Source organism: Prosopis cineraria, unplaced genomic scaffold (assembly GCF_029017545.1).
Source record: "Prosopis cineraria cultivar Desert tree isolate PC_DT_omini unplaced genomic scaffold, ASM2901754v1 PC12, whole genome shotgun sequence".
NCBI classification, from domain to species: domain Eukaryota; kingdom Viridiplantae; phylum Streptophyta; class Magnoliopsida; order Fabales; family Fabaceae; genus Prosopis; species Prosopis cineraria.
The window spans coordinates 43,110,833-43,129,492 of record NW_026555343.1 but is presented as its reverse complement, the minus strand read 5'-3'; the positions used below and the strand labels follow the sequence as shown (position 1 = coordinate 43,129,492).

The window sequence follows — 18,660 nt, the reverse complement described above, 5'->3', positions numbered from 1 at the left end:
AATTTTTTCGGTTTTTGATTGTAAAATGTAACCTTCTTAAGAAATGAGGACTTGGCACTTGGCTGGGGAACCTTGTGCCTCAAGACACGCCTATCTTCTGTTTCTGCTCTCCCTAGATTATGTCCTGATCTCTCTTTCTCTCCCCTAAAAAGGTTCTTGAATCTATCAGAAATTAATAAAATTAAAGACAATGTGACTTGTGTTAAATCGTACGAAGCGCAAAACACGGTCTAATTTCAACTTGAAACTCTTTACAACTACAAGACCTCTATGTTGGGCATTCTAGATTCTTTTTCATAGATTTTACTCTTACGATTCATCCGGAGACCTTTTAATTTTCTAGACGCTCTGGTCTCTTAATAGGATAGGATAGGATTAAGGTGCTGAGACCCCCGAGACTGTTATTTTGTGTCAAAATACTTTGAAGAAACAGCAAGCTCTTCTTCCACATAGGAGCAAGCTCCTTGGATTTGAAGAACAATCTCTTTTTTAACTTTTTTTTTTTCCTTTGTTTTTGGGGGATGGCTCGGAGAATATGGCGCTTGGACCTATGTTGTTATGGATGCATCCTCCATTGTATGCTTGCTTTCTCTTTTTATATATCATGGGAACAAGTATCTGCTAAGAAACACAAGCCTTTCAGGATTATAACTAGGATAATTTCAAGGCATATGCTGAACTCTGATTGCTGATAACTTCTTGCATAGTCAGGCAAGGCTGCTTAGCGGTAGCGCTTAGTGTATTTTTTTTTTTCCTCCCTTTTTTGGCCTTTTTTGGGCATGCTGCTTAGCGCTTAGTGTTGAAGCATCTTTTTGACAGTTCCAATATTGGCTTTGAATTTATCTTGTAGCAACTGAAAGGGAAAGAGGAAATTTTCGTAGACTGGGTTAATAAGAAAATTGATTGGGGAAATCATCTAGGGACTGGCATGCATGTGACTGCATTGATTTTTTTTTTTTGGGGTAAGAAGTCAAATATATTAACAAAAAAGAAAAAAGAAAAATGTATCTACAAGGATAGCGTTAAAAAAAATTAACAAAACAACTGGGTAGGGTAAAAGCGGGATAAACAGAGATATTGGGATCACATTTCTGAGTTTTATAGCTGTTAAAATCTTGTAAGAGCCTCATGACATCTTGGTAAAAAAGGCGATTTCTTGTAGGGCAGAAGCATATTTCCTTATTTTACTAAACATGCAAGGTTCTCAGATTCAGCCAATGCTAAAAGAAAATTCAAGATAAATTTTGAATCCAAAACAGGAGTGCCCAAAAGTAGAAAGTCATAAAAAGTGGAGAGATATAAATTCAGAACTGCAGAAAATCATCTCAGCACATACTTCACTATTGAGAGACAAATGAACAACACAATGGGCTTTTTTCCATTTCTTGATTAATTGAAGCTTGACTCTCTAAATGGGAAGATCGAGTTGAATATGAGGCCAAAATAAAGTAGGTGTTGATTTTTCTTCTTGAAATTTGTGGCAATTATTTGTACTGGCACCGTAAATATTATCTCAATTGCATGCATTTATGAGGAAAGAATACAATCCTTGAAATTGACGAATAACTTGATCCACAAAAATAATATTTCCTATATGTAAAGCCCAATTTATGTAGAACCATATCAAGTAAATTAGAAAAAAATATGCTTTCCAAGAGATGATCTTATTGATTGTGATGGAGTTCACAACAAATTTGTAAGATCCAAGAAATAAACCCCCCCGTTTGAAACATCAAAGGAGAACATAGACATAAAGCCAAACCAAATAGCTCTAGTGTAAGGGTAATCACAAAAGATATATTGAGAGTCTATGAAGAATCACAGCTAAAAACAGATAACAGGGTGGAATTGAGATGGTGTTTTTATAAGATATCTCTTGTAAGAAAAACCTCATGGACAACCTTCCAAATGAAGAGAAAAGTTTTAAATGAGAGGTGAAGCTTCTAAATGCTTTCTTTAGATAGAGCATTTGCTTATGTTGAAGTATCTACTCTTTGAAAGCCTTCCTTGATAGTGTAAACATCATGTCCCTAGATATAAATGTAATTCAATTTAGTAAAAGAAGTAGGAATTTCAAGATCAAATCTGCATTATCCCCAACATAAAGTTCGTGACTGGGAGAAGAGTTCCACTTAATTGCTATCCAAGGGGATGCATTTGTGATGATTAAGTCAAAGACCTTGGAAATGCACAGCTCTCTAGCTAGATCTCTATTGTTTGGCTTCTATTAGCATTCATGAGATAGAGAAATAGATTTACCACTTCTAACATGTCAAGAAAGATGTTTTTGATAAGGTCAGAGGTCTTGAAAATGCTTTTTCAAAATCAAAAGATATTGAGATATTTTGAACAATTGTCCATTTAAAATTATCAAAATATTTGATTTTGATTATGCTTTCAAGAATAGAATACTCTTTAGCATTAAGCACTTTCCAGATTTGTTTGCCAAGAGAGCTAGATTCATATTTTTAGTGTTTCTTAATCCAAGAGCACCCTCTTTAGTAGTGGGGAAAAAGAATTTCCCTTTTGTAAGATGAATATTTTTCTTACCATCATTGTATTCCTAAAGAAATCAATAAGTTTTGCATTAATGGTATCACATATATGATTAGGAATTGTAGCACAAGATAAAGTTTTTACAATGGGTTTCATGACTCGAGAAAAAAATTAAAGATTTGTCTTGCTTAGCATGAATCCACGTACACGGGTATTTACCAAAAGAATTAGCTAGTTATATTGAAAAAAAAAAATCAACAATCTCCTGCTTAAATTCTAGAGAACATTTTGGATTGAGGAGCAAGGAAGATTCTTGAACATTAATCAAGAGGCTTGATCGGTTACAAAAATTACAAATGACTTCATTCATTGCTTGAATTCCATTCCTAGTAATCTCAAATAAAACTGTAAAGTTATGTGTGTAGAAATTTTGGCAAATCTTGATTCCATGAAAGTTATCTTGTTGTTCCTTTTGAACAAGAAGGCAGGATAGCACGTTAGCAGTAACAATTGATGGGACTTGCTCGTGTATGTTTATTAATTTATTCTCATTGTGCACAAATCAATTTGAATTTTTTTTTTTTTTAAGCTCCAATATAATTTAATGTGATGGTCTCCACTTTCCATGTCGCATAGCAGCCTGCGTTGCTGGACAGATAAAGTGCCTCGCGGGGGCTTTGTCCGTACAACACTGTATTTTACTCAGGCCAATTTAAAGCTTAAACCTGCCCTATCAGGGTTGGTGGAGAAGTGGGGTCCATCCTTTTACAGTTTACTTTTTTTAGGCTTTTAGCAAAGGTGGCTGTCACCATCCATACAACCAAATATATATATATATATATATAAATATTAAAATAAATTTTATGTTGACACTTAAATGTTATTTTTAGAATAAATATATTTTAATTAAATTGTTACCAGGATAGATTTTAATTTTCAATGATTTATTTAAATAAAAAAATCTTACCACTCATATCAATTTTAATTGATAAATAAATAATCAGCTTGCTTTTCATTCTCTTTTCTAAAAAGAATATTTTGATTTTTGAGGATGTTACTGTATATTTAGTTTGAATGGTAAATAAATGTTTTAAATGATATTAAAGACTTGAAGTAAAACTTGGATATGAAAATTATTTAGGTTAAAATACTAATATGTTTCAAAAAAAATTTTGAGACATAATTAAAATTTAAAATATTTAAAAATATAATGTAATTAGAGTTGAAATGGACAGACTCAACCTTTATGGGCTTGGCTCATAAGGACTTGAGTCTTTAAGCTCGATCCTTATTTGAAGGGTTCAGGGTTGGGTCGGTGAGCTTTATTTTAAAAAATTAAAATAATTAAAATAAAATTAAGTACTATAATTAATTAAAATATTTTAAAATTTTAAAAAATTAAAATTCTTATAATTTTTAAAAATTAAACAACACATGTTTAGAAATCTATTAAAAAAATTTAAATCTTAGTTAAAAAAATAGTTCATTTTTTATAAATATACAAACATAATAATTATAGAAAAATAAAAAAATATCAAAAATTTTATATTGTAGATTGATATTTATTAAATTATATTAAATTAATTTTAAAAAAAATTAAAATTAATAATAATGTAATGTATGTAAGATTGGGGCTTTAGGCGAATAAGTCTTTCTTAGCTTTAAATGTATATTCCATCAAAAAATAATTAATAATAATATAATCAAGCTTGAAGGGTCACTCGAGCCTGAGAGTCAAGCCCTCAAATTTAATTATTTTTAAAAAAATTAAAATTTAAAACTCATTCTTATTTAAATAAAGTTTTTAATTTCAGTTCTTCAAATTCAATTCTTATTTTCGACTCTAAATCTAATGCCTCAATATCAAAATATTATAAATATAAATTTTTCCCGTGATGAGAAAAGCATTAAATTAACTGTTAACATTAGCTTTTTCACCATTAATCTAAAAGTTAGCAGCCACATGACTTGCCACGATAGCTCTTCCTCGTCGTTCCACACATCCGTTTTTCTTCCTCATCTCACCATATTCAATCATGGAAGCTGATCCAGATCAGATTGCTGCAACAAGTCAAGGCCAATAAGGAATATCAACGATTTGTTTGTCAGGGTCCGGATTTTGTTTTCTTGATTTGGGTTTCAGATCAGAGCCATTTTGATTTCTCTTCATATTAGATTGCTCTCTCTCTAGTGCCGCTCTCGCCACTCGTTCACTCTCTCAACCTCTTGAGACTCTTCTCCGCTCCGTCGCCCCTTCATGTTCCTTCTTCCACCCTCAAGCTTCTCATCTCTCCTTCTTGCACGTCGCCTCTGATTTGTGTGATTCTCGCTCTTGCAGTCGATTTAAAGTTAATTTATTTTATTGACAATATGATAATAAATATTTGAAACTTATTGGGTGTCTAATGAGAAATTAATATCAAAAATATAAAATATCAAACTCAGCAACCCTATCATCTTTACTAGAGTTTGAAAAGAAAAAAAAAAAAAAGAAAACTTTTAACATCTACCCACTCTAATTTATCAAGTTCATTTATTAATTTTAAATCAATAAAAAAATAAATATAAATAATAGTCCCTCCATATTATAGTATAAGTCATAGTTAACTAATTCATTTTTTATAAACAATGTTAGTTGAAATTTTAAATTTTTTTTAAAATGTCTATATCTTTTTTTTAATACCCTTATTAGATATCCTATATAAGAGTCTTGATAATAATAATTAAAATTTTAATACATAATTTTTTAAAATAAGAGTAATAAATAAGCCAGAAACATAATTAAAAAAATATATAAAAATTATTTAATGTCTTATATTTTGAATCAGGCAAGATTTTTAAAAAATATATTATGATTCATAGGAGTACAACTTATTTTTTCCCATATTATTTATATTAGGAGGGCTTGAACATTGAATTTCTATTTAAAACCCAGCTTCTTTGATTATGATAAAATAAATAAATGCTGATGTAGTTAAAACAATCTTATAGAAATTTTGCAACGTTATACAATATATTCTGTGATAACTTTGATTCACTATAAGATGTTTGAATAATTGTGTAAAAATCAATTTTGAATGTACAAATTATTATAAGGGATGTTGCTTTTCACACTAATAAAGTGGTATATAAGATTAAATTCGTTGAACTATAATTAACGAATAATTATATATAATATTAATCCATTTAATATCTAAATAATTTAACATATACATCTTAATTATAAAAACTTAAATCATATTATATAACAATATTAATAATTTAGTATTATGTAACAACTGAATGAATGAATGACGCCCACGAACTTCTCCCCGATCCCCAATGATATCACTATTGTTTCAACTTTGAATACAATCTTCAGGGATATATTTGACAAGTGAATTATCTGACATAATAAATACATGCAAAGGTAAAATTGAAATTCAGAAGAAGCTCCCATTAGCTTCAGCCAGAATGTGGTTTAAGTTAATATAATTGATTATAGAAAAGTATAATAAGTATTCGGGTGCTTTTTTCTTTTTTTAACCAAAATCATGGTTTCAGTAAGTATAAGCGATTCCATTAACATATCCAAACAGGCACTTTATCAAGATCAATTTCAGAAAATAACATTCAAATACAATTACGTTATAACATAATTAATTATAATCAAAATTAATAATATCAATCAATCATTTCACAATTAATTTTACCTAACTGAAATTCAAACACACCATCGGAATAAAACACACAAGTTATACTATATTTTGAATCTTAATTATCACATGCCATTAGCAAAGCATTCTTAATTTCAAAAGGAGAATAGTAAACCAGAGAAAATAAGATATCAAGCAAATCAAAAGATAGACAAAATTATCATGTTGTAGATCATCTTCATCTTTTACTCTGCATCTGTTGCCAAGTCCATCTTCACTCGAAAATTGGCAACTGTTAATAATGTGACGGCTACTTCCTGCCTAACTTCCTGCCCAATGCACACGAACAAGCATAGCATTATCAGCTTGAATTGAATTTTCTATTGTGAATTAGATAATAATGCATTTCAAGAGACATAAATATAGTGATAAACGTGACATGTGAGCCCCCGTGCATTTCTCTCCCTGAATACATGTATTACTTGAACATGGGGGAAAAAAATCAAATTTCAAATATTATCCTCCACAGAATATCAAGAAACCTTACGGTTATCTTATTATTTGACTGACTATTCAGAAGTAGACGGGCAGTTTTTGTACTAACCTTCTTCGGCCAGTTGGAACAATCACTCCTCTTTTCTGTAGGCTATTATATCTATCCTTTAACAGGGTGGAACAAGGCTTCATACCAATAGAAATCAATCAGAATGCTGTTGAGTGACGCATGTAAACAGGTAGACACCTCAAAAAAAAAAAAAAAAAAACTCAGGTAAAAGAGATTTCCAAGTCTACCTTGAGCTTCCGGATGGACCCTGTTATCTCCTCAGAGAGTAGAACTTGAACAGGTTCAGGCTCAAATCTATTCAATCGAGATTCAAAAGTTATGACTATGGATTTGAGGTTTTTGATGGCAGGAAATATCAAGTGTACACTAAACAAGGAAGAACACTTGCATAGAAGATCGCTTACTTGTATTTTCCTAAACGAGGTGGACGTGACTTCAGCCTCTCTTGTTTAGCAACAAGTCTCCTGAGACGTTTTTTGTTCTTCTCTTCATCTTCCTTCTCAATTTCTTGAACGATATTTTGTACACTGCAAGGCACAATGACCATATTTGACTCAATTTAATTTCATAGTTATTATTTTTGAGGGAAAGACAAGAAGACTATATCTTACCTATCAATTTCTTTTGACAATTGCTCCAACTTCTTTGCTTCTGCCTCTTTCCTCAATTGCTCTTTGAGCCTTGCTCTCTTGTTCAACTTGACTCGAGTCACTCTTTTTGTTTTAGTAGGTCTGCCCCATAGTTTGTTGAAACAATGTAATTCATCAGTTATTGATCTCATAAACCGTTGGGTTCATATAAAAGAAATGATATACACTAATACAGGGTGTTAATAAAATGTATTCAAATGATTAGATGCAAGAATCAAGTATTTTTAGCGTTGACATGCAAAGTAAAGAACATATGCATCAGGTATGTATTCCAAATAAACAGTAAACTTATGCTTGCGACAATTTTAATTAATGTTTAAAGAAGAAGCTATAACAATAAGTTAGCTAATCACAAAAAATAACTGGTAACAAAAATTGATTTAACGTTCAGAAGGGCCTAGTTTATTTTATTTTTGCCAGAGAATATTCAGAAGGACTGAAAGAGCATAATATTAGGACTTCAAATTTAGTGATCAAGCATTAGAAGGTCAAAATCGATTTCCAGAAGAAAGTATATGCCACGTGCCTCAAGGGAAATGGAAGAAAAATATTTTATTTGAATTGCATGAGCAAATTATCACAACATAACATGAGGAAAACATGATCAGGAAAATTAAAGCTAAGAGCCCTACCTCTTCTCTAATTCAGTGTCCTCATTTTCAAGATTGTCTTCATCATCACTGCCATCATCCACGTCAAGAAAATACATCTGAAAAAAATTGCATGTAGTCGCCAGAATACAGGTAAAGATTAGGACAATTTAAAGCATCACAAAGAGTTCAAGAAAATGATGAAGAGCAAATCATTGTTCCAAAGGACTACTTTCAAGGTAAGAACAAAAGCAGATTGTAAAGTCACGTACCCAACATCTAAGACTTTCAATGTTGGAAAACAACGCTTCTAAGAATGATAATTGGACATCGATAAATTCAACAAGTACATGAATTTAAAAACAAAAAAGAAAAGAAAAGAAAAAGACTCACATCTTCCTCCGCAATAGCTTCTCCAGGGACAACTAATGGTACAGGCTCAGGTCCCAATTCATCTTTGTAGATTTTCTGCATTTCTTGAGCAACAGCACAAGCTAATGTATCCTGGTTGAACAAACAAAATTTAAATATGTCATGTTTAGTCTTTACAAGACAAGGAAACAGGAAAAACAAAGAACAGTTCCTCAAGAGTGAACCTGGTGGCTTTCAAATGCGGGGTTGAATGAGCATCCAGGAGGATCAACTTCAACGGCTGGAATAAGAGAAGGCTTTGATACCTGTTAGGCAAACTCTACCAAATTATAAACAGAAAGCGCAATACAGTAAAATGAAACTGTCAATGCATAGACACAATCTATCTTGATATTTGTTTTACCCTTTTGACCTTGGCATTGTCCTCATCTGTGAAATATAAAAATCCAATATTAATAACAGAAAAAGACAAAGGCACAAATAGCAACATGCATATAATGTAATATACCTCTATTTCCCCATAGATCAAACACGCCAGAAGCAGAGCCAGAATCAACCTGACAAACAACATGACATGGAAAAGTAAATTAAACAAGTTCTAAAGAAGTTTTGCGGGTAAGGGAGAAAAAGAAGTACTGCCATTAGTGGAAATTTAGGGGATGAACAGCTGACAGACCTTAAAGTCATCCTGAGTGGCCTCTTTCGCATAATGGACTTCTTTGTGCTTTTTAGTGGACTTCTTCAGAGTTGAAGATGGCACAGAGTTTAAAAATGGGTTCTTCTGTAGCAAGCTGTCACAACGAAGGACTTTTTCCCTATGTTTTTCAATCTTCTTTTTCACCGAAAGATCTGCAAATATTGTTTACTTTAGCCTAACACAAACACAATACATAATCATTAACATATGACTATGACTTAAAAATATCAAGGGAGGCATGATTAAAACTGTACTTCAAACATAAAAGCATTATACAAATAATTGTTATCGTCCACCTTCCCAGCTTTCTTGCGGAAACTACACTGCACATCTCAAAATAAATTCCTGAAGTAATTAAAACAAGCGATCAAAATAGTTATGAGTCAAAATTAGATCCCAAATCGAAGCTGGAAGGGCATAAAAAAGAGCAGATAGATCGATTCCATTCAGACATAATCAATCAACCTTCCTTCATAAAATTTTCAGACCACTGAGTTGTCTGTTACCCCCACCGCAAATTTCCACAGAAACCAAACATAGGAATAGGATGGAAATAATATAGCAAATAACATTTAAAGGGAAAAGAAAAACAGAGGGAAAAGTAATTGCCTTTAGACTTGTCGATATAAAAGAGAGACTCGCTGGGAACGGAATCCACAGGGCCACCAGAAAGAGCATCCTTAGTTGATTTCTCAACGAAGTCTTCAATGTCTTCCGTACCAATGTTAGCCCTCCAAGCTTTCTTACCCTTCCTTGACCCTTTGGCTTTCTTTCCCATTATTTACACCAACTCCAAAAGAATTTCTAAGCTTCTCTGTAAGGTACTCTGGAATCCTCGCTATTATTATGCTGAGACGACGCTTCGCCGCTGACAGTGATGGAAGCTGCAGGGATGCGGGAAAGCTATAGCTATTGCATGGAAGCCTTATAAGGGTTGCATCTGCGTTTGGGGGCAAAGTAGGAGAAAAGGGGGGGAAAAAACGGGAATGGTTTTATATTTATTATCTTTCAATCTTATATTTTTCTCTGCCTATTTATTCATTTACAATTCACAATTGCAATTACAATTTACAATACATTACACGCTGTGAATATTTGGTATGTTAAAGCTTTTATATTATATATAATGAATTAACTATGAAGACAATTGTATCTAATTTTTAATAAATTTATCAAACACAATAAAAACTGATTTAAAAAATTCTGCCCCTTCAAAAATAAGATTTGAATTTAATAAGTGTTTTAAATACATTAATTCAATAAGTATTTCAATACTCAATTATAGATGTTACATTTTCTCATTACTTAAAAATTATTAAAATATATTTTAAAAAAAAATTCAAAAAAATCATTAAAATCATCGTTACTTATACATCTCTTCCAAAAGTTTAAGATTTTTTTTTTTTTAACATTAAGTGACAAACTCTTTAATAACCATTTAATTAAATCAAGCCATTGTTATCATAGCAAATGGGACATTCATTATGTGAATGTATTAAAATCATTCACTAAATCTAAATCCTTAAAAATTCACAATAAATATAGTAATTTTACCACCGGGCCTGAAGTATTTGCCGACTTATTTATTGTATTGCATTTATGTATTTTGTTTTAAAGATATTTTTTTTCCTTTTGTGATTTTCCGGTTCATACGTCTAGGCATCCAGCTAACATAAAACCTAGCATGAAAAAAATCACAACATCTATCGTTGGTGCCCTTGGCCAAAAAAAAGCCCCCAACGAATCAACGATGTTCTCTAGTTGGTGATTGAAGTTCAAGCGAATGAATGATGCATCATGTAGACTAAAACTAAAGAATTCCCTTGAAATGAAAAACGAAAGTAGTGAACTATCTTCCGAAGTAGTACTACAATTTACAGAAACCACCGCCTAAATCATGAATAATCATACAGTGATATGCTCTTGTCTTCTGATACACTAGCAAGGCGACCACCTCGCCCTGGTTGCCTCCAGCACCAGGTGGTCTAAATGCCACCCCCCACACTTGATCGGTGTGGTTGCTCATTGTCTGCACAGAAGCCCTCATGCCAAGATCCCACAGCCTAACAGTTTTATCACTCGATCCTGTCGCAATGGCTTCCCCATCTGGGCTAACATCCACACACAGTACCCAGCTTGCATGACCTGACATGGCCCCGAGCAGACTTTTCCCCTCAGCATCATACATGTGGACCTGAGCATCATCAGAAGCAGAAAACAGAAGCCTAGGCTCACGCGGGGAATAAACAAGTGACCTAACTGGCATGGCGTGGCCTTCAAGGTGGTGTAGAAATTTGGCTCGGGCCACATCAAACACAGAAATGGTGCCATCCACAGACCCGCAAGCAAGTCGTTGCCCATCAGGGCTCCATGCAACTGATAGCACAAACTTCTTGCTGCTGTTTTTCTCAGTGGGTTTGGGTCCTTCAGGCCGAGGAATTGCTAGATCAGCAACAACTTGCCAAGTGGTAGTGTCCCAAAGCTTAACAGATGCACTAGCTCCACCGGCAGCTGCCAGAATGGCACCCTGGCCGCAGGGTTAAAGTTAGTGTTGTTAAAATGGAAAGGGTTCAAAAGGGGGCATACCTTAACACAGTCAACAGAAAAAAGTAAAGGAAGTAATTAAAGGAGTAATTCATATGTGATGGTAGACTTTCCACAAGCAAAACAAGGAGATAGTTCAAAAGAAAGGATAACCACATTGTGTTCGACACATTTTGAAAAATTGCATCAAACACGCAGCAACACTTCAATTAGAATCAGACACTTCGGATTCTACATGCTATTCTTTCATGTTTTATGTTTATGTCATGCTTAACAAAGATAGGCAAAGGAAAAAGGAATAACAGATACTTTAATCCTTTCCATTATAATCCCTTCTGAAATTGGGAAGAAGAAAGATGATAATATTTAATCAATCTGCTTTTGAAGTCATTCATACATCATTATCGCCGTCGTCATCATAATCATTATTAAATCACATACAAGGCACAAGGTTTAGAAGTTGGGAGTAGAAGGGTAGTGCATTGAAAACAAGTACAATAGGTCCCTCCAGCACTGATGCCAAATGAAGGTGCCAAGAAACTGAAATGTTCATCAATTTCCAAATTGATTAGTTTAGGATATGTAATGCGGACGGGTGATATAAAGAAACTATTACAACACAACATAAATGTCCAATACAAATTACAGAAACACAACCTGTGCAGATTGTAACGGTTCAAAAAAAATTACACTCTGAAAGTTTGACATGAACTGAGAGTCAACTATTCCTAACATTTAAACCGAACTTGGATACTGAAGATACAGAGCATCATTCCACTTGAAATAAGCAAATTGAAAGGCATATGATGGTATAAAAGAGAATAACCAAATTTGTCTTTCAAGCATCCACTATACAAACTCGTAGCCATTTTGATTTAAGAAAGACGAAAGCGAAAATGAAAAAGAAACAAACTTATAGCTTCGCACCCTGTAATCAAGAGGACAAACAAACAAATATACATAATTTAAAAATAAAAGTAAGCTATCAAGGTAAATAAACATTTTGAGTTATTGAGCTATCAAATATAATCCTCGTATTGCTTTCCTTCATGAATCATGATTAATGAATACAAGTATTCTCACTCTTTTGTATTCTAGCACTGAAAGAACATATAGAAATCATAAGCATTGAGTGCGTGCTTAAATTCGAATATTAAACTCACTCAAATTATTATATTGACAAAAAAGACTGATACTAGGTGGAAATGATCAACTGGAGACATCGAATTCCCACCAGAAGAAACCTTAACAAGAATGGGGAAAACATAAGAAGACAAAGTGAAAAGATATAGTCTATGAAAGGTTAAGTTAGAGCAGTAAGCAGTACATGAGTCTAACAGGAAATACTGCAATATGCGAATCAATCTTAACAATGATAATTGGCCTACATAGCTCAACTGCCCTTAAAAGAAGTTAAATTCACAATTTCTCAATGTCTGAACTTATTTTAGGTATCTACATTTTCACTGCAGAAGCATTTAAATAGAAACCAAGCAAGCATAGTCATTGACAGTCTATTCTCCATTACCTTAGGATCAAATCTCATTTGCCAGACTTCAGATGGTGGAGCTTCTAGAGTGGCAATGGTAGCATTGGAATCTACATCAAAGATCCGAACAAAGCTATCAAGGGAAGAAGAAGCTGCAATGGTACCAAGAGGATGAGCTGCCACAGAAGCAACTCCAAGGCAGTGGCCAGTGCTGGTGTTCTCGAGGACAAGCTCATCAGAACTCCAGACCCTCACAGTCTCATCAAGCGATCCAGTAAGGAGGAGGGGAGATCGGGAACTAGTGGCAGGTACCCACGTGACTGCCCACACTGAGTCATCATGAGCATTATCAAGAGATTTTAGTCCTGCGAGTTTCATAGGGACTTCTGATTTCAACTACTCCTGTAAGAACCATAATGAGAGAAGATGAGGGTGATCTTTTCCCAGTCTCATCAAGGAAATCACCCATATGTATTCTTCATTCTTTTACCATTATTCATTTCAAAAGAATGCAAAAACATAAAATGACACCGCCACTGTGATTGTTATGTGAGTAGATGAAGTCCCATCTATACTAATCAAAAGCAAGAATTTTTCAATTCCAACATTTATCTTAATTGGAAGGGGGAAAAAAATTAACAATGGTATAATAGTCTCAACTTGACCCCAAAAAAAAAATTAATGTTTCAAGTTAAAACAGTGTAAATAGTTACTGGATAATTTTACACTGTACGATAAACTCACTTTTGAACAGAATCAAGTCTGTAAAAATCAAGTTAATCCAAACTCAAGTTTGCAAACATAAACCCTAACCCAATTCCATCAGGGAACTCACCCATGTGTTCTGTTCTCCACACTTTCACCATTATTCAAACACAAACATATATGTACGCTGATACTGCCATGTGAATAGTCCTAACTAATAACGCTTCAGTAATAAAATAATATAAATTAATAAAAAAGAACTTTAAACATTCTCAACTCATTACGTACAGCTAGATAATGGTTTCAGAGGGACTGGAGCTGTGAAACCATAGGTCTAGCATAACAGCTTCCAAAGTTTCCTATATTCGTGTAGTGGCCGTAGAGAAAATAGGATTTAGAATTCCAGATATACCTACACACTTGAATCCATTATCAAGAAAGCTTCAATGAAACGGGAAACTCGTTGAAGAATAAAAGCTAGGAGGCTGGATTGGAAATTAGAAGTGGGAATACTAGACAGACTAACAGCATACCCAGACTTAAAAGGGCAAAGTGTTCTCGCTTCCGCAGAAAAATGCAGACGATGAAAATTTGAGTTACTTCTTCGCCATCTATTGAAACGAGAAAAATATAACCTCCAGACAAATGAGGCTGTTGCCGCTGGGCACCCCTTCTTTATATTTCTATTGGAGTGGGTTCGAGGTACCAAAATTACATGGAGTTAAGGCCTGTCGGTCTGGGCCCGTGGGCTCTTGACTTATCTTAAAAAAGCCCTTGAGACCATCGACGCTCCTTCAGCCACAGCCACAGCCACACTCGCCTGTGGCTCCGTCTTCTCTTCTCGGGCTATTGCGGCCGGCGAGTTCACTTCCTCCGTCTGTCATCTCGCTTTCAGCCTCTCGCATAGTTCGATACCTTTCAATTTCACTGATCGGCGACGCTGGTCGACAGTGGGAGAAGCTCCAATCGCCGCTCGACCCCTTTCACTGGCTCTGTGCTCTCCCCCTCCCCTCCACTCTTAGGACGTTGGCTTTTTCATCTCATCTGCTCCGGTATAATAAGGTAAAGTGTTGTGCACTCATACTGGCACGAGTGATAAAATTTGCTGTTGTTGCTTTCCATATTTTTATGTCGACAGGGCAACTACTTTGCAATTTTGAGTTCCAATTCAATGTATACCGTGGATTGAGAGGCTTGTGCGTGTGTGAAGAACATATTGCGGTTGACTTAAAAGCTCATGCGTGCTCGAAATTTGTAAACTTTGTAGTGATTTAGTGCTCTCGATTATCTTATTTAAGAACTTAATGTGTCTTTATGATTAAATTTTGTGAACTTTAAAATAGACTTTTTGAAGAAGTTATATTAACATGTTTATGCATGGTGCATTTAAAAAAAAAAAAAGATCATCCTGGTCACGGTATAATTTTGTCCTAAGAGTGTTCAAAATTTTTTTACTCATGTTTTTGCAAAGCTGAACCCTTGAAATGTTTCGAAGTTTGCTTGTTTAAGTTTCCCATACCAATGGGGCGGGGCATGAACTTGGAATATGAAGACTTAAATGATTTTTGCAGAAACTATTTTGTTCGGATGATTAAATGTAAGCAGACTTGAGTTGATGTGGGAAGATCAGCTGAAGAAGCTAGTGCTTAATAATTAATATATATATATATATATATAGAAGGAGGACCTAGAAATTCGACTCTTAACGTTTTGAGTTAACCTTGCATGTTTTTAAATTTCCTTTCAACCACTTATTATATAATGAGTTTGATTTTTCTTTTTATTTTCTAACTCCATAGGAGAATATCATGTTGTTAGAATTTTGGGATCAAAGAAGGCTAAATAATACTCTTATCTTGTTTCTTTGTTTTGGTGATACAGCGTAACCTTTTTCTCAAGTGGAAGAGAAATGAAGAGAATGATAGCCATAGGGTTTGAGGGTTCAGCTAACAAAATTGGCGTTGGCATTGTGACTTTAGATGGCACAATTCTTTCAAACCCTCGCCACACTTACATTACTCCACCTGGACAAGGGTTCCTTCCAAGAGAGACTGCCCAGCATCATCTCCAACACATCCTTCCCCTAGTCAAATCTGCTTTGAAAACAGCGCAAATCACTCCAGATGAGATTGATTGCATCTGTTATACCAAGGGTCCAGGCATGGGAGCACCATTACAAGTGTCAGCTGTTGTTGTTCGTGTTCTTTCACAGCTTTGGAAGAAGCCAATTGTTGCAGTGAATCATTGTGTGGCACACATTGAAATGGGAAGGGTAGTAACCGGCGCCGATGATCCTGTTGTTCTGTATGTCAGTGGTGGAAACACTCAGGTCATTGCTTACAGTGAGGGACGTTACCGAATTTTTGGGGAGACAATTGATATTGCTGTAGGAAATTGCTTGGACCGGTTTGCCAGGGTTTTAACCCTTTCTAATGATCCAAGCCCTGGATACAACATTGAGCAGGTGCATCACATTGCTAGAACTGCATTTTATGGCAAATAAGTACTGTATTGCTCATTTTCCTCTAGATGGTTGGTGTACCCTGTATTGATTATAAATATTGTGCAGCTAACTTCTTGGGAGAGTAATTATATGATCTAATGAGACTCAAAATAAAATTTGACATAGTATTTACCCCAAACTTTTGGAATGCTTCTTTAATACTTGCTGTATTCTCAGGTTCAGCATTTAGCTGCTTTTTAAGAAAGATCTTTTTTTTTTTTTTTGCCTCTATCCACTTCGGGGTTTGGGTTGTGGGAATTTATCTTGCTAGATCTCCTTTTTCATGAATTGTGTCCGGAGAATATTTTGAGTATTTGTTCTTGAAAATTTGAAAATGAAGATGCAAACTTTCTTTCAGTTTGGGTTTGGTATGAGACTCTGTGCTGCTGTGTTAATTTACAACTAGGAGATGATGGATTTTATTGACATTTTCTTTTAATGTTGGAACCTGTATTTTATCTGTTTCATTTCTATTGCACTGGATTGCTTGTTTTTGCTCTACTGAATATATAAGAAAAGAACTGAGAGAACATTTCTCAGCCATCATTTTCATTTTTATTTCTCCAACTATCATCTTTCTTAGCTTGCCATTTGTTGTTTTCTTACCTTCCAGCTTGCCAAGAAAGGCGTGAAATTTATAGACATTCCTTATGTCGTTAAAGGTATGGATGTGTCTTTCAGTGGAATATTGAGCTATATTGAAGCAACTGCTGAAGAAAAGCTAAAGAACAATGAGTGCACCCCTGCAGATTTGTGCTACTCTTTGCAGGTACATTTATGCTGCTCACTCTGTTAAAGAATTGAGAGGAAAAAATCAGTAGGATGATAATTTTACTATATTGCAGGAGACATTGTTTGCAATGCTTGTGGAGATAACAGAGCGTGCTATGGCTCATTGTGATAAGAAAGATGTTCTCATAGTCGGTGGTGTTGGTTGCAATGAGCGTTTACAACAGATGATGAAAACGATGTGTGCTGAACGGGGCGGAAGGCTATTTGCCACTGACGATAGATATTGCATTGACAATGGTGCAATGATAGCATACACTGGCCTTCTTGCTTTTGCTAATGGCACTTCAACTCCACTTGAAGAATCTACCTTTACCCAGCGTTTTCGGACAGATGAAGTGAAAGCAATTTGGAGAGAAGCTGATTTGGGAAAACAGAATGGTCTTGTGGATCAAAATGTTTGACTTTCCGATATTGAGGTTGGTCTTTTTCCGGTAGGCACTTAGGGTAGAATATAAAATTTATATCATTATTTGGTTTTTATCAAGACCTCTTGGTCAACAATATTTCAAAAGTTTTAATTGTTGATAGAACATAATAACATCATCCAATTCATGTAGGTAATCTACCCACTTAGCAGGATATTGTTGTTATTGTGGTTGTTGTAGCTGGTGTTTATCGTGCAAAAATTCTTTTATCCTTAGTCAAGATTAGGTGGGAAATAGTACTAGAGTTCAGGATGGAGGTAAACTGATATTTGATATTTTAGTTTCACGTGTCCTTTTTTTGTTTTACGGAATCTTTGGATATTACAAGTATGCTTATGAATAACTGTGTTGAAGGAATGCTGTTTTGAAAAAATGAATTGATTATCTTTTTGGTTTCAGTGAAACTGGCAATAAAATTGAAATACAGCCTTTTCCATATTGTGAGACATTTCTCCTGCACATTAATTTACAGGTCTAACTACTCTATTGCAATGGAGATAGACAAGTGGAATACAACATGTCAATTGTCGTATATTTCAAATTAGCATCTGTCAAGCTGAAGATTGTATCTTCAAGGACCTTGAAATTAATTCATGTAGTAAAACATTATGTATAAAAAGATCTTCATTTTGTTTACCGTTGTTGTATTGCCTCATTGCCGTTGTACCCTTCATGCCAATACTTATTAAGGTCCCAGTTCGGTTCCTTTAGCGAATCCTGACCTGGCACGGGTGCCCTTGTGGCGCCATCTTTCTACTTCCACCTCATCTCTAGATTATGTACACTTGACTGCAGTTCATTTGCATGACTGTTGTAAAGCAGTGTTAATTAGGTAGTTGTATACTTCAGATTATTCTCACTATATATTGAGCCTTCAGTTCAAGCATATTTCTTTGTGCGTATCCAGTTGCCAAGTGTTGAGAAGTGAACTTGGTAGAGTAATGCGGCTTCACTGACAAATATACGAAGTTACAATACTGTTGTGCAGATCATTGATTTTATAAGCAGTGAGCAAATCTATGGCCTGCACAGACAGTTGTGACTTGTGTATGAAAAACAGGTCTGATGTGAGAGTACGGACTACTAGGACATGTAGTGCCCCGTTTTCTTTTCGTCATATGAAGGATACTGAAGCAAACTTGAATCGCCACGCTGTGACAAGAAAATTTTGAAGCTTAACGAACCATCGTTAAGGTG

The 18,660-nt window shown here is 34.5% G+C and overlaps 2 protein-coding genes and 1 pseudogene across 2 annotated transcripts; 1 reads left to right on the top strand and 2 right to left on the bottom strand.

Annotated features, from left to right (window-relative positions):
* Nucleotides 1-6,213: 6,213 nt before the first annotated feature.
* Nucleotides 6,214-9,968, bottom strand: LOC129288589 (ribosome biogenesis protein NOP53-like). Its single transcript, XM_054925236.1, has 12 exons — nucleotides 9,615-9,968; nucleotides 8,985-9,157; nucleotides 8,817-8,865; nucleotides 8,712-8,737; nucleotides 8,533-8,613; nucleotides 8,330-8,440; nucleotides 7,979-8,055; nucleotides 7,308-7,427; nucleotides 7,101-7,223; nucleotides 6,924-6,990; nucleotides 6,736-6,812; nucleotides 6,214-6,460 (listed from the first exon to the last, which is right to left on the bottom strand). Exons 1-12 carry the CDS (start codon nucleotides 9,781-9,783, stop codon nucleotides 6,442-6,444), a joined length of 1,092 nt encoding a protein of 363 aa, XP_054781211.1. The 5' UTR covers nucleotides 9,784-9,968; the 3' UTR covers nucleotides 6,214-6,441.
* Nucleotides 9,969-10,810: 842 nt separating this feature from the next.
* LOC129288150 (WD repeat-containing protein VIP3-like) lies at nucleotides 10,811-14,365 on the bottom strand (annotated as a pseudogene).
* Nucleotides 14,366-14,543: 178 nt separating this feature from the next.
* On the top strand, nucleotides 14,544-18,351 carry LOC129288149 (uncharacterized). The gene is made up of 5 exons (XM_054924555.1): nucleotides 14,544-14,805; nucleotides 15,625-16,207; nucleotides 16,860-17,015; nucleotides 17,092-17,454; nucleotides 17,936-18,351. The coding sequence occupies exons 2-4, from the start codon at nucleotides 15,653-15,655 to the stop codon at nucleotides 17,437-17,439; spliced, it is 1,059 nt and encodes a 352-aa protein (XP_054780530.1). The 5' UTR covers nucleotides 14,544-14,805; nucleotides 15,625-15,652; the 3' UTR covers nucleotides 17,440-17,454; nucleotides 17,936-18,351.
* The last annotated feature ends 309 nt before the right edge of the window (nucleotides 18,352-18,660 follow it).

Coding starts and splice junctions, on each gene's coding strand:
- LOC129288589 (XM_054925236.1), bottom strand. CDS start 9,783: ATGGGAAAGAAAGCCAAAGGGTCAAGGAAGGGTAAGAAAGCTTGGAGG. Junction 8,614..8,711: donor ACAATGCCAAGGTCAAAAGG/GTAAAACAAATA, acceptor TTTGCCTAACAG/GTATCAAAGCCTTCTCTTAT. Junction 6,991..7,100: donor CCTCGTTTAGGAAAATACAA/GTAAGCGATCTT, acceptor TCGATTGAATAG/ATTTGAGCCTGAACCTGTTC.
- LOC129288149 (XM_054924555.1), top strand. CDS start 15,653: ATGAAGAGAATGATAGCCATAGGGTTTGAGGGTTCAGCTAACAAAATT. Junction 16,208..16,859: donor CTGGATACAACATTGAGCAG/GTGCATCACATT, acceptor CTTACCTTCCAG/CTTGCCAAGAAAGGCGTGAA. Junction 17,016..17,091: donor ATTTGTGCTACTCTTTGCAG/GTACATTTATGC, acceptor ACTATATTGCAG/GAGACATTGTTTGCAATGCT.